At 34.6% G+C, this 16,168-nt stretch overlaps 1 protein-coding gene across 2 annotated transcripts in view; it reads right to left on the bottom strand.

Annotated features, from left to right (window-relative positions):
* The window catches only part of LOC139136881 (voltage-gated potassium channel subunit beta-2-like), a 130,629-nt gene that overhangs the window by 54,430 nt on the left and 60,031 nt on the right, over nt 1–16,168 (bottom strand). For both annotated transcript variants that reach the window (XM_070704720.1, XM_070704721.1), the window contains one exon: nt 9,917–9,960. In XM_070704720.1, coding sequence (XP_070560821.1) covers nt 9,917–9,960 — 44 coding nt within the window. The remainder of the gene's footprint in view (nt 1–9,916; nt 9,961–16,168) is intronic.

A 16,168-nucleotide genomic window follows, 5' to 3' on the forward strand; every position in this document is an offset into this window, starting at 1 on the left:
AGAACACTCTGCAGTAGCAAGCCACATTCACTAGATTCTGTATTGCATAACCTCTGTACCTTTCTCAGTTTGAAGCAAAAATTGCTATCATCTCTGATAATAATGGCAAATATTCAATGTTACAAGTATGTACCAGTACAACATGTACCACCAAAAATGCCTGGATATAAAGACCATGTTGAGGTCATGCCAATGGACAGTTTACCTGTATTCATGTGTGGCATTTTCTTTATGCACCTTTTTTTACAATTATTTTGCTTTAATCCTAACGATATCAAAATTAAGAAACAATGTGGTTTCTGATAGCAAAACTAAGAGCAAACATATCTATAGGGCATGGTGGCGACCATAACTGATGTTGGGCTGGTATACTGCATTTTCATATCAGTGTGTTTTGACAACACTGTTTCTGACCAATACTAAGGAAAATTTTCTGGTTTGTGGTAGATGCTGCTCAATTTTCTGTCAGCTAAACCAAATATTTTGTTACAGAAAATCCTTGCTATGACAACCAACAGAGTACTTTGGAGTCTTTCTTATTTTTCATACATTTTGCAAGACATTAATACTTTGTTGTCCAATACTGGGTTTAAGATCATGGGTAATTAAACACCAAGCAAGATAGAGAATATGTGACTGTTACCAACGAAACATGAATACAGATGCATATGTTAATGTGCGCTTCCAGACGCCATGAGCACAGCGGGAAATTTACTGTTCTCAAGGGAACTGAGCAGGAAAATTTAATTTGTTCTTGGAAAAATCTTAAAATATTGAGCAGCTCTGAAGAGCTCTGGGAGGTTCCATTTACACGGCGAAAATTTTGTGAGACTGAAGTGATGACAATATCTTGTTTGCCTATAAATTATAAATTTAAAAAATGCAAGTGTGCAGATTTTTTTGGGTCAGGAATTAGACATATCAGCATCTTATGATGAATATGATGGCCATTAACGGCTCTGAAATATTCATGTGTCACAAACCAAGATCGTAAAACGATGAATATTTTATGGCTGCTCGGATAAGAGCAAACGTAAAAAAGACCCCCCTCGGGTACATTAATGATTTAGCTAGAGTAGTGATGTCTATTGGGGATCCAAGTCTGGTCGATCATTTATCATATTTCAGAGTACCAGTACATCACAATAAAAATTGTGTTTCTATCTTAACAGAATTTGAAGGGAAACACATTTGGCATGTCACCACTTGCCAGCCTGCATTGCCTTTTGAACCATTGCAGTGTTACAGTAGTCAAATATAAAAGTCGATAGTTGTTGGTGATAATATTGTACAGGGAAATTATTGTGGAAGGTCAGTGTGAATATCTATCTAGTGTCTATGCATTCATCTGAATCACCCCACTCTTTTCCCCCCCCCCCCCCCCATCAATCCATCCAACTATAATTCACAGTTTCTCACGTATTGCAATTAGTGGTTACAAAAAATTAATTTAGAAATTTTAGGGACTGGCTCTTCTCAATGAAGATAAAGAAACATCGTGGTTTTATGTCCTTCAAATGAACTTTAGTTTATCTTTCTTCATAATAGTATTACACAGATAGAGGAAACAATTACACTGTATGGATGACTGCAGACTTAAACTCGTGGTGACACTGATATTTTGTCTACAAAAATTTCTGTTAAAAATGTTCTCTTTTTCTCAAGTCATTGTTCTGGTCATCATTAAATGGAGAAACACACTGTCAGATAAATTGTCTACTCACTACCATGATAAAAAAAATTGTGTAAGAAAATTTAAATGAACCTTGACTCACAATTGAAAGTGATTTCTGTGTCAGACAGAGACAACAAGTCCTCCATGCTAATTGTGTCTTTACTGGTAATTAAAGAAACTGCCTTGTACCACACCGGTAGACCTCTTTTAGGATCTAATGCTTGTACCAATAGAACATGTATCTCACCTTTGAACAAACGGATGCACACACTCTGGTCACCGCTACAAAGATGTATTTATAGAAGCCACAGATCTGAAATTCTAATGATCAAATTCTCAAAGGGAAATTTAATCTGACAGCACTGGCAAGGCATCTGCTGAAAATTGCCTCACTTTGTGTCGACCATCCTCCGCTATCCATCATTATTAAAATGCACGGTCATGCATGACACCAAAATTTATTGCCAATATGCAGAGGGTTAAAATTTGGTAATAAGCAGGAAGTGTTAGTAGCCTTGATATAGCATGTCATGAACTCTAACATTAAACATACGGTTATACAGCAGAGTGGGGAGTTTCAAAATACTGGTGCCTGTCTTTTAACATTAAAGAGTGAAATTTCCACTCTATTAAAGGTGAGCAATAAAGCAATATCAAAAAAGTATCTCTCTTTAAATGGGCTTGTTCTACTTGACACGATATATATATATATATATATATATATATATATATATATATATATATATATATATGGATATACCGGATATATATAATATATAATATATATATATATGGTGTGTGTGTGTGTATATATATATATATATATATATATATATATATATATATATATATATATATATATATGGTATACACACACACACACACACACACACACACACACACACAGTTAGACAGGCATGAAAGTGAACTAAGTCCATCAAAATTTTAAAACCAATGTTCTTCAATGTCACATGCAACAGAAATCAAGCAGGAGGTAAAGTGTTGCAAAATTGGTGCCACCACCAAAATTAAGGATTTTGGAAGTCAACTGGGAGGGGTTTCACCATGATGCTAAATTTGAAAACAAAACAAATCACTTGTTCAAATTCTGTGATGAAGAAAATGGCATTAATTCAGATGTTACATACCAATACCACCAATTATCATTTGTCCATGGTAGTACAGAATAATTAAATATACATTACCATCACTGACATTTCAATTTCACATATCAGCTTTATTCATCTGCGCATAATTTAAAACATAATTTCCAAAGCCACCTCCATTACTGTCTGTGCTACGGCATATTAAACTGATTCTCACATAAAAATTTGAAATTATGGTTATGAAATTATGGTTATCTGTCTGGATATTTATGTAATGAAAAAACACATGCTGAATCAATGCAGATCATAAAATTTGTCCAAATTCAACTCATAACAAATTGTTGTAATTGACTCAATATAGATAGCAAAATTTTAAGATGTGCATGCATTTAGACAAGAAGCAATGTGCAGCTGAGCAGGATCAGTAGGGTCTGCCATTTCAGACTGGTTTTGATTCCAGAGCATTAAACTCATGATTGCAATCTGTAGCCAATAGAAATACAAACATCAACTGAGTGCATTTGCTGCGGAAACATCAGGGTTTTTTCCTGACATATTGAGACAACATCCACTCAGCTGACTGCATTTCTGTGAGTGTTTCCAAATATGAGTGTGTACATATTGCCATATAATGTTACCATTTGAACGGAAACAATGCAGTGAAAAAGACAGACAATGCTTGTATGAAGGTAGAGACAGGCTTAGGGGAATATAGATTGAGAATTTTAGATAACACAATGTGTGTCTTCACCATGACAGTCATACATGGTACAAACTGTCAGAAATTATTTCCAAATGGTATCATAAATTCTTGTTCATATGAATGTTGTTTGTTTCACAGTTGTGTGAGAGGAAAACACATCTATTATTATAATCAGAGCAAATAGGTCTTTGATATGGAATATACAAAGCAAAAATTACAATGGCTTAGTATTTTATAAAAAGATGGATTATATACAATAATTTGTATACAAAAAGTGACAGTCAACTTTGTTCATCCCACAAATTAAATCGGTGTCTAGTAGGAAGAAATCTCAAAATCTGCACTCCTTGAAATTGCTACAAACCACATTCATCCCTCTTTTCCTGCTGATTCTCAGAAGAAAAGTTGTGAAACAAAAATATCTGTGACACATCATTGATACATTCATTACCCATACAATACTTGTCACACACAGAGCATTGAAAATATTACTATGAAACACTAACCAGGCTGTGGGGCATTTACAAGCAAAATCAAACACACATAGAAGCAAGCACGCTCACGTGAAAGGCAGACTGTCATTTTGAGAAAAAAGATATTGGAGAGTTTTCGGATGTTGAATAGTTTGCACAGCAATTAGGAAAAAATTCCTGAATAGATGGATTGACACACCTGCCTGCCATGTACACTCCAAGAGGAAAGGATGTCTTTCACGGCTACATAGTTCCACAGTGATGTATCGGTGTGCAAACAGCAACACACAAGCTAAAACCACAACTCATCTAAGCCATCAAATAGGAAGGAAGTACCATGTCCATCAGAGCTCCCTTTAACTGCATGCACTCAAAAAGATGCGGTTTTGGCACACAGTCTTTCTAGGGGCACCTTCCAGCACGCCTGTGTTACACAATTTTCATAAAAAATGCATACTTGCTGATGTCTAACCTCAAGCATTTGACAAGCTGCAAGCTATAGAATTTTACAACAATAAATATATTGAAGTAGAAAATGTCGTTCACACCTGCTCACTGACAATGCCTATTGTGATACATACATATATGTACTGCTGATATTATATCATCGTGAAAGCATTTGAATTGGCAAAAATCATTTTTGAAAAACAGAAGTACATCACATTTCATTATTTCAATACCGAGCATACTTGAACAAAGAATAGGGTTCATCGACCTTTTTGTATGCATTATACACCACTTCACAAACACATATCTCCATCATTTTGCTATGACACCAAGGCCTTAAGAGAAACATCTAATTTTGAATATTCAAAACACAATTAAACAGGAATATTTTATCAAAGCAGCTTTTATCTTAAATTTTACAGACCTTCAAAGTGTTGGGGCCTCTACCGGTACATAGGGCAACTCTATGTAAATCCAAAAAAACATAACAAATATATATTCATATGATAATCATATCTAAAAGTGAAGTGATAATATTATTTGCATTTTTATAATACCCTTTCAATTTTATAAATTAATCCCTGAAGATTTAATCACATTGTATCGCTTTATCTCTGAAATAAAATATTTGCAGAATTTATCTGTTGATGTAGTTGCGATAAGCAAAGCTTCTATACGATACATTAGCATGGTACTCTGTGATAGAATTACGCCGAAATTTTGCTTGAAGGATTTTGGGTTTTGAAGGACGTTAGATTTCCTTGGTCCCATCTGCGAAGAAGATGATGAGTAAATTCACTTATCAAACTATTTCAAAGAATATTATTTCAGCACAGATACACAAAAGCCATAACTTCTGTGATCACACATTTTAAGGTCATAACAAGGTCTTCTTCAAGGACAGCAAATGAAGTGAAATCCATTTTTGTGGCCCCTATTAATGCCGCAGGGGAAGTGATCTGTGCATAGGCCTCTCAAATTTTATCAAAGTCATGTAATTTTTCATGATTTTTTTCATCATAAGAAGTAGAGTACATATTTCTTGCAAAAAATTATGTTGAGTTCCTGTCAAAATTAAAATTTCTTAAGATCAGAATCGAATGCAAACCAAATCAAATTTTACGGTCTGCTCCTCTTAGAAACTGTTAGTCAATTTGTCTGCAAAAAATGACTCTGAAAATAATAAAATGCGAATTCAGAATGTTTATTCTATTCTTAATTTGGCCAAAGTGTTCTTCCTTCATCATGAAAAGATGGATTCGGAAGGACAAAGGGATTGCCTTAGTGATCACTGCACACGCAAGCCTCTGTGGTAACAGACATGGAAAATTCAAATCCTTGCATTTGCAAGATAGATGACAACCCTCCACAGGAAAGGAGTTATGTCAACCTCAGTAAAGAGTCAAAGACGCAAATTTGGTGAACTCATGTCTACAATTTCTTACAAGTATAAGGCAAGTTAATATTTTATCTTGCACACGCATTTCCTGATTATTTCATCAAACAAAATGTCAATATGTAAAGTATTTATAACCTCTTTCAGGCTCATTTAGCTAGACAGCAGTCGAACCTTACCTTAAAAAATACAGATGTACCGGGAACAAAATTCACTGGTTATGATTTGTGAGAAGATTGTTTACATATACATGTATATATTATTTACACTGAGATTGTTTACATATACATTTATACTGAGCATTAAACTTTCATTTGGCAGCCATAGCATTGATTTTGATCAAAACTGAAATACAAGTGACCTTGCTTGCAATTCAATTATCAAGTCATTTTCAAAAGTACAGCTATATAATTTTATTTCTAAGAGACCTTGCATTGTGTACGTGCCAAAAATATTGCTCTCACTGATCAAAAACAGAGTTTCTGAAAATTTATTCATTTAAGTTTTCTGAAAATACAAAAAATTACACTTTTCAATCAGGGAAAAGCCACATCTTTCAGGAGTAATCACTACACAGCTGAATTACATCTCAAACTACAACCAAAGCCAACATGTCATCCGATTTGAGTGACAAGAAAATTGTGTTATCCATATTTGTATTGAGGTAGTTTAAACTAGTTACTGGCATTCAGGTTTTGGCTTCAGACTGTTTTGCACTGGCAATAAGACATTTTCAGCAAGACGGTAACATCGCAATTATTTCTAACGGTCTTGGTGAACTCATGTCACCAAACTTGTACTTTTTGCCGAAGCTTGTAAAAGCATAAAAAATCCCTGAAAAGTCACATTTATATCATGATAAATGTCAGGCAAATAGATGCAGTTCAGAAACTGTTTCATTAAATGAATAACTTCCTTTCTGGGAAAATGGTACTTTTTTCATGTTTACTATGACAAATATTTGTATACTATAAGAACTTACAGCCAGATAACACCTTCCGTAAATATTAATTTCCGAAGACAAGGTTTTCTGCACAACATTTATAATACAAATCACCAAAGCCCTAGCAAATGGCTTTATTTCAAAATCATGAAAAGTTTTCAAGAACAAATGAAGAATAAGGAAGGAAATTTTAAATGCCAAAGAGACATTTTAATATTTTGAATGTTGAAAAAAGATATTCAATAAAAATTTCATACGGTTTATAAAGAAACAGAAGGATTAGAGAATATCCATGGAGTATGGGAAGAAAAACAGACATTACAGAAAAATACATTCAGCCACTCCAACTTTTTTAGTGATCAAAAATGTGTTACAAAAGCCAATAAACAAGGTAACTGCCATACTCAGTACTTCACAGCATACTGAAACGACTTGAGAAAGTTCAGTCTGATCAAAAACATATCTGTGAATGTAGTGACAGATTTGAGAAGTTGTTGAAGCTATTCACATTTTATAGAACTGAGTCTCAAGATTACTCCCAATGGGTTTTTGTTGACCATGGCTCATTATATTCATGTGGCATTGAAAAGGAAAGATGGGTGATACTAAAATTTTACGAAGGCACAGTTTTTAGATTGGTTTTGATTTGATTTGTATCAATTTGGATAATATGCTTTCTTATCTTCACAGAATTTAATAAAGCAGACAGCAAGCCTCTGATGAGCTTGATAAATATTTTCAAATCCCTAGTTGTCAAATATCCAAAACTTTTCTTGCCAAACGTGAGTATAACAAAAACACAGATCTGAAACATAGTTCTAAAAGAACGTGCCTCGGGGACAGATCAGACTCTCAAACCTTTACAAATTTTTTTACAATATACCACTTGTGGAGGGGGGTTCATTTTAAAGCTCTTGGTATACGAAAACTTTTCACTGGCTTAGTTTTTTGAAATTCGAAAATTCTATTTTTCGCCACAGAGTTAACACAAGATGGCGGCCATTTTGAATTTTAAATTTCGGTAAATCTTGGGCTGTTTCTTTCTCTAGAACCAAAATATGCACAGTGATCCCTGATTTTAATTCTCGATTTTGAAAGAGAATGGTTGAAAGATTCCTTACGGAAAGTTACAGCAAAAGCTTTGGTCTTTCACTTTCAAGGCACATACTGCCTTAAATAAATAAAGTTGTTTGATATAGCACATATAAGGAAAAAACACATTTCCAACAATCGGTACTCGCATCAGTGTATGTTTACCTTTTACTTGTTCTGACTTTGGCTCAGACGCCTCACTGACTCAAAACTCAAAATGTTTAACTTACATGTTATGCATATTAGGCATGTTATGCATATTAGGCAAGTTTTCATATGAATATATTTATACATTTTCATCCAAAATATTCTGAAATTCACCCTTCACCTGGAAAAAGCAACTTCTGTATAAACATACCGGTACATCATGCTTCAAGAGAATAATATATTCAGACTAGAAAGTGGAAACATTTCAGCTTCTTCAAAAGATACTGCCACACTTCATTTGAAAACTGACAAACTGGTTTTTTTTATTGTGAACACCCTGAGCCATATGCATGAACTGTACTGAACCCTGTGTAAAACGCTGATCAAAGACTTTCAGCCAATGTGGTACACTATAGCTTTCATCATACTGACTCGGAGCATGATGAATTTTTGTTCAGGAATCAACAATGAAAATGAAAAATTTGACCAAAATCTGAGTTTAAACAAGAGCTTTTCTGATTACGTGTACATAAGCTGTTTGAGCAAGAAAGCACTGCAATTGACGATAAAACAGGCAATTTGCTACTCAAATAATTGGCGGAAAATTAGGAAAATTGCCCCATAAGGGTGAAAAGATTTCCATGCCAATGCACATAATTTCACAATAATGGAAATTTCGGTGGGAAAAAAAAATTCATTAACGGTAGACATAGAGGATTTACTTCATTACACAGTTTTGTATGAATTTGATTTGACTATCAATCTGTAGCGGATACAGAGTCATATGTCACGACACAGAAAAGCAGACACAAACACGACTAGGGCAAGAGAAGGAATTACCCGACATCATGTGTAAGGAAATCATCAGACATGCGTCTGCAAAGAACGGCTGCCGTTCATTGTACACAGGCTACCTGAGATCACACTCTTATTGATTGTATTTCTGCCTGTAGGGATAACAGGCATGGATTAATTTGACGACGCAGCTCTCAGAAAAATCTCTTCCTCTTTTTTTCCCCACTGCAAGTCCTTGAAATTTCATGAATAAATTTCAACGTGATAATATTTGTGTAGACTGCATAAAACAACTTATTGTGTGGTAATCTGATACTGCATTGAAGTCATTTATTTCCATGGGATTAATCCCACATTAAATTTTAATCTCAAATGTAAATTAAACAGTGCTTTCAAATCTCATGATCACTCAAATTGAAACAACGGCATTGTTAGTATTTGGAGATCCTTTTTATTGAAATTTTGACGAGAAAATCAAAGAAGATTTGTGGTTAAGATCTGAAGTTGACATCAAGCCCCTTCCATATCTGTTGCCATGGATATGTACAAAAGCCGGCAGGATGTCAGGAAAGGCTTGGCAATTGTACCGACAATTGTTCAAAGACAGACAGAATATATGCTAGTCACATAAAAAGCCAAATTATAAACATGGTGTGTACGCAGACACAGGACAATCAACACATTTCTTTGGCTTCTACAAGACTGAGAACAATAGAATGTAAAATTTCATAAAGAAAATTCCAGTCTGAATCTCTAAAAATAAAATTCCCGTCCCCTCCACAAAAATCGACCGCTACAAATCAGGGTATTCAAAGCACGTGCATCTGACATTGGAACATCAATCATCGATAAGGCCAACAAGGTAAATATTAATAAACGAGATGTGATTTCAGCACCTGCAAAACCTGTCCTGAAAACCCCATGTGAATTTACACCTATTTCAGGATTCACTGCAAACACGTAAATGAGAATAGCATCCACACGGGCATTAACATGACAATCTCTGGCAATAACACACACTAAAAAGAAAAATCAAGTGATGAGAGGCAATTAGCAAGAAAGGAAATGATCTTTTTCTTTGTTCAATTGTCTGTGTGTAGAGGAGATTATGTACATGTGGAGAGGTGACTGTTACTTACCCAAACCTAGGCAGGATACTTTGAGGCCCGATTTTCCAAGGTTCCTGTAAAGCATAGACGGAGCAGTCATATTGTTAGTGCTTGCACTCAGTGCCGGTTACAGGCAGAAACCTCGGCAGATGGGCAGATTTCTAAATCAGGAGGTGTGACTGTGATATTAGGCAGCGCAGGCTGAGCGATCATCTAGGTAGCTAGGCTACAGTCTCTACTGAGTCAAGTACAAGCGTCTTCTCATCTAAATAACACTGGCAGTTTCTGTCGTAAGGCTGGTGAATAAAACATGCCATCCACTCCCATTTGTTGCATTACTACTATTTGACAACTGCCTAATTTCACCACGTGTATGCGTCTTGTATAACAATGAGCGGCCAGGCTTATACATCTGATCCTGTCCGGCTCTAGCACACAACTGATTACTGACTGCACTTTCACTTTAAGCTAAATTTATCGAATCTGCACCATTTATCTCTCATGTTTATTATGATTAATGATAATATTTAAGCCGTGCTGCCATGGCCGTCTGTAGATTTACAATCAGCAGTCAATAACTTGACTTATTGTTCCAGCATTTACTCGAATATCAGTGACTCAGTAGCTGAGAAATAATTCATTACATCGCCCAACAAGCAATAATCTTCTCAGTTGCTTCCTGCCACTGGTGCTATGACAAGTTTATTTCCTTGAAGTAATATTTGACTTATAATCCTTCTGTGTCTTTCCTCTTAATTCTCACCATGGTTAACTCAATTTTATGGCTCCTTCAGCCAACACGCATACTAATACAAGGCGTACTAATTGGTTACATTTGGCTACATTTGGTTCAATCGTAGCGGCACCTGCCTCACAAAGACGGTGACACGGCTGCATGTAATTTGCATAAACTACATCCGTCACGGAGTGCAATGGACAGGATTGGCAGATAACCACATCTGATAAGATCCCGCATGCAATTAACATTTATAAGAGAATAAATGCTCAATCGACAAACACAGTAATTTATTTTTTACTGTCACCTGAAAAGGTTGCATGAAAATCTGAAAAGATCTTTCAGAATTTTTTCCAAAGTTCACAGACGTACATATACTTCAGTTTGATGATTATAATAGTAACATATCTCTTTATTACACAGTCACCACAGAAAGATTACGAGAGCTGTGAAGATGGCCACCAACCTTTTTAATGTCAACTTTTTTATGCCTTTTTCTGAAAATCCATTTCACAAATCACAAACTCTGATCTCTCAAACGTTTAAAGTCCAATCTCATAAATTTTCATCCTATGATGTTTGCATTCTGGTTTTTTTTTGCTGCACACACAGTACCTACTGACAACTGCTGGGACAGGGAAATTGTTATTTTTCCCCGCAAATGCTTTTTGATTGGCTGCAAGGATCAAATTGAAAGGTCGGAAGGTCATCATGGAAAGCCTGTGTAAATTTTCATTTGTCGCAGATTTTCCATATCACATCTGACTGTCAGATTCTATCAGCAGTTGACGGGGAAAAAACTTTGCTTGTGTTCAAGTAGCCAACCTTGGTCACATCCGTTTTAATCCAACATGTCACTTTCAGCTACTGTGTCAAATCACCCACAAAAGCAGACTCGACGTGAAATATTTCATTTCTGGTTACTTTGTCCCACAGATTACAATTTCCCAGCCCACTGAATTAAATCTCGTCCACAACTGTTACATCCATTTTGCCACCAGTGGAAAGCTGAAAATCTACAATCTGCCCCCTACGCTCATTATTTCTTCAATGACACCGCCATAAAGTAATTTCAGTTAATTACTGTTTTACTATTGCCTTCCAAGTGTCCTTAATGATTATGAATTAAAAGAAAATGTTGGAAATTATTTCTTGTAATAGACTAATTATAATAATAACAATTATAATTACATTTATAGCTTGATTGATTGTTATATACTGGCTGGCATAAAAAATCAATCTTCTACCAATTGGTTTTTTATTTTTGTATTTTCCATTTCTCATATCTGATTAATTATGATCAAAATTATAATAATTCATCATTAATAAGTACATTAAACAATTCTTTGATTCCAAGGTCAAAGCAGTGTGAATATTCAGTACACATCAACAACTTCACCCATGGACATATATTCCTACCCCTCTCCCTCCCTCCTTCTCAGATATGTCCCCTCCCTTTCCTGCCATCTAATCAATCAAAAGCTGAAATCCACAAGTTCAAACAGCTCACATGTTCCACAAGTGCTCTGAGCCTTTACACATGTGTAACAACGTGATCGTCAAAGTTTCAAAATAATTTACCCGCTCAGAAATATTCCGACCTGACACATTACAAAAACTAGAAATTTTCCTGCATGCCCTTAGCCAAACTGCGGGCAATAAAAAAGAAAAAAGGAGAGTGTGAAATATTATTGAGGAGATAAAAATATGAGTCTTAAATTTGTGTCCAGTTTTAAATATCTGCCAATAAATATTGTAATATAACGGTTTAATGTGATGTTTGACTTTTCAAGAATGGCTGTATTATATTATATATACAATACAGATTAAGTCAGGCAACAGTTTGGGATTAAGCTTGTAATCTGTTGTAGCTTGGATGTTATAAATATACTTGGAACATTTTAAATCCATTGGTCAACATGTAATGCATTTTCATCTTCCCTGATGGTATATTTGGTTGTCATGGATACATCAGAGGATAATTTCATTGTTTGTTGCATTGACATGGTTATTGTGCCGTCTACATGTCCATGCAGTTCAATAGAGGAGAAAAACAAACTGCTAATGACAAAAGCAATTGTATTTTTGCTCTTCTCTCTGATCCCTGAAATGCTACCGTATATTCAAGTTGTCAATGTGCAATTTGCTATTGTGATGCCTTAAACAGTACCCAATGTCGCGGTACCGTATTTTGTCAATGAATAGAGTTGATATCTTTGATAATTTTGACCACATTATCCACATTCATAATTATTGCTACCTTCTGAAGCATTCTTTAGTTCCAAATATTAATTTTAACACATATGGTTTACACGTGTGAATGTAATAGGTATAATTATGACATTCATATTAAATTAGGTAGTTCGCTCCCGAAAACAAAAGACTTAAACTTTTCACAAACTTTCCTCAAGCAAACTTTCAACCATCCTCTTTCAAAAATCAAAATCAAGAGACAGTGTGAAAATTCTGGTACTAGAGAAAGAAATAACCTAACATTTACCTAAATTTGAAATTCAAAATGAATGCCATCCCTGTGCTATCTCTATGGGAACAATAAAATTCCAAAAGTATCAAATCTGAATATCTGGCAAAATGTCTTTTCTGTTACATTGCTGGAATACATGAATATTAAGAATTCATCAAAAATTCAGCTCTGCAACTTTGACTGTCAAGCTTCAACAATCAGCTATATATATATTGGAACTTCTGATATGTCTTTATATTTTTTGTATTACGAGTAATTATCAGAAATTATTAATATATTTGTTTAATGATGCACTGTTCATCATTGTGTTGTCTCTGTAATTTTTGAAACACTTCTTTGTGTTTTGTACAATAAATATACTATGCTAATGAATGTGTTATTGCACAACCTGAGAACCAGACTAAATTGGCTGAAAGCCTTGAAAATAATATATTGCTGGAAACAGTGTAAAAATTGTTTGACACAGTGTCAGGTAATCTAGTTTTATGGCCACATTTGCAGCTCCAGTTTTTTTAATGGGTAATTTTACACGGCCTAACCATGGCTAAAAATATGAAACTTGTACAATCAAGCTGTCAAAATAAAACACTGTATGTATAAAAATTCATCAAGCAACACAATCTGCCAAGTCTGCGTAGTGTAGCCAAGTTAAACTGCGTAAAAGATTATCCACATTAAGCATTATCGATCATCCGTAAACACTGCATTTATAATTTAATTGAAGTTTTTACGTTTCAGTGCCTCTAATGAAAGCAGGCAGTGGAAATCTCATGCTGCAATTTTCACACATAAATTGCAATTACATGGTTATATCTTAATTATTCCGAATGCGTATGGTGATTAACATTAATGATGTTTGGTGTACAAGGCCATTTCAACTGATTGCTTGATCATGAGATTTTGGCAGATGATGAAATAAATTATTGTTAAAGCCAGGAGAGAGGGAAAAAATTCAGAAATGGAGTACAAATGAAAGACGAACTAGAGAAACACAATATTTAGACATGATTTTTCATTAGGCCATTTAAAGAAGATTCTTTGTTTGGCGTCCTTGGATTTTGAAAAACCTACCAGCGGCCAGGGAAAAAACAAACACAGACAAAAAAACAGACGTGTACCGGTATTAACATGTGATCATTTTTTATTTGGTTTCTTTTAGAAAAATATTTCTATTTGCAGTACAATTAAAATTGAGTTTGTTTTCTTCATTTTCTCTGAAAGCTTACCAGCATGCGGACAGCAAACAAAGAATTTTATATAAGGGGTCTTATTGTAGATTACTCATATTGGAGATTAAAGCTGTAGAAAGATGTAAAAGGGCATGAGGAATTTTTCTTTTTCGAAAGTCAATAAAAATGTTTTTAAAAAGTTGCATTTTTGGTCAGGATTGTGTATCACATAAAACGTCACAGCTAAAAATTATGCCAGCAATATATTAAATGGAAAATACATACACTTGAAGGTGTCATCTTGGATGTAGAAGTAACACTTATATATGTTTAAAAAAAAACAGAATTATGTGAGGTTTTATGTTTGAAAGGACAACATTCTGAAAATTTTCTTTGAAAAGCACTTTCAGAGTTTTTGGAAGGACCAGTCTTGACCTAAGTAAGGTTCTTCGAGAGTATTTTTTGTTTTTTTTAATAAAAACACGCTGTCACAAGCATCGCTCACCACTATCTGAAAGTCTATCTGTACAATAAAGCTTGGTGTCACCATGTCTCTCTCTGAAATACCGGTACTGGTATGCAGAATTGCAAATTTTCCGTACATGACAAGGCAAGCTGTTGGGTTTGTAAAAATTTCATGATCACCTAGGGAATAGCAGTGCAAACGTGAAGAATGGTACCGTATGAATCAAAACAGAATATTCTGATTTTCAATTCACAACGAAATGAATAAAACACGACCTCAATTATCTCTTGACAAAAAAACAATAAATCTTGCAGAATGATTTTTCAGACTATTTCATGTACCATAAATATCTCAAAAATAAACTTTTCAATTGGCGGCAAGTCAAAAGAGTTCAGCAATTCTGAATAGCCACTCAAACCTTGTAGGCGTTAATACAACCCCTCTTTTGAACCCCCATCATCCCCATTGTGTATCTATAATGGAATCTTCTGATTGCTTTCTTTCATACTTAGCATATACAACACAAAACCAGGGGTTGACAAGATTACATAAGAATTTGGATATATATTAAAATGATAATTTGGGGTTTTTTGCAATATTTCCAGAGGTGTAGACAACCTTTCATATCAAATACCTAGAAGTTTAAATGTTTTATAAGAGGAGAGAAATTCTGGACCAAATCGATAGCAGGAATCAAGGAACTTAGACCCTCCGATCAATATTTCTTCAAGGCTGTCATTCATGTCTGACACATGTCTCGGCCATGTGACTGCGACTGCAGAATTAAATGAAGTGATAACGACTGCCACTGGTTATTGCCCTGGGTAAATTGGTTCCATTTTGCAGCGAGATTGGACCAATTTTATCGAATTTAAAGGAAAAAAACATGACGATAACAAAGGTGAATAGAAACAAATTAAAATACATCTTTGCAGTGATATTTACATGGGAGTTATCGACATCAAATAATTGAACATTCCTAGCCTTTCAGTCTGTTAAATTATTTTTTTAGAGACTGTTTCTGAAAGGCCAGTGAGATCATCAAAAGTGGAAAGTCAGTTTACTTTGAGAAAAAGAAGAAATGAAAGATTGACAGTTATTTTGACAAAATATCTTCTTGCAGTTGACATGAAAACATCACAAAATCAAGCCTCCTTTAAGTGCAGAGGTAAAATTACAAAAGACTATTTTGAGCGGATTGGGTGGAAATATTAATTACCACCAGAGCAAAACTACTGGCAACCCAACGAACAAAATATATTATCCTATGTACATGCCATTGTCTAGCACTCTGCAATGTCTTCAAAATCATCAATCTTTATAAAAAAATGTTTTGCTATGAATTATTGAAATAATATGGAACTAATGGAAGTGCTGCTAGTGTCACAGACCAAATCACTAAAACTTTGCTCTACTGAGAAAAATT

The sequence above is a fragment of the Ptychodera flava genome, chromosome 7 (genome assembly GCF_041260155.1).
Source record: "Ptychodera flava strain L36383 chromosome 7, AS_Pfla_20210202, whole genome shotgun sequence".
In the NCBI taxonomy this organism is placed as follows: domain Eukaryota; kingdom Metazoa; phylum Hemichordata; class Enteropneusta; family Ptychoderidae; genus Ptychodera; species Ptychodera flava.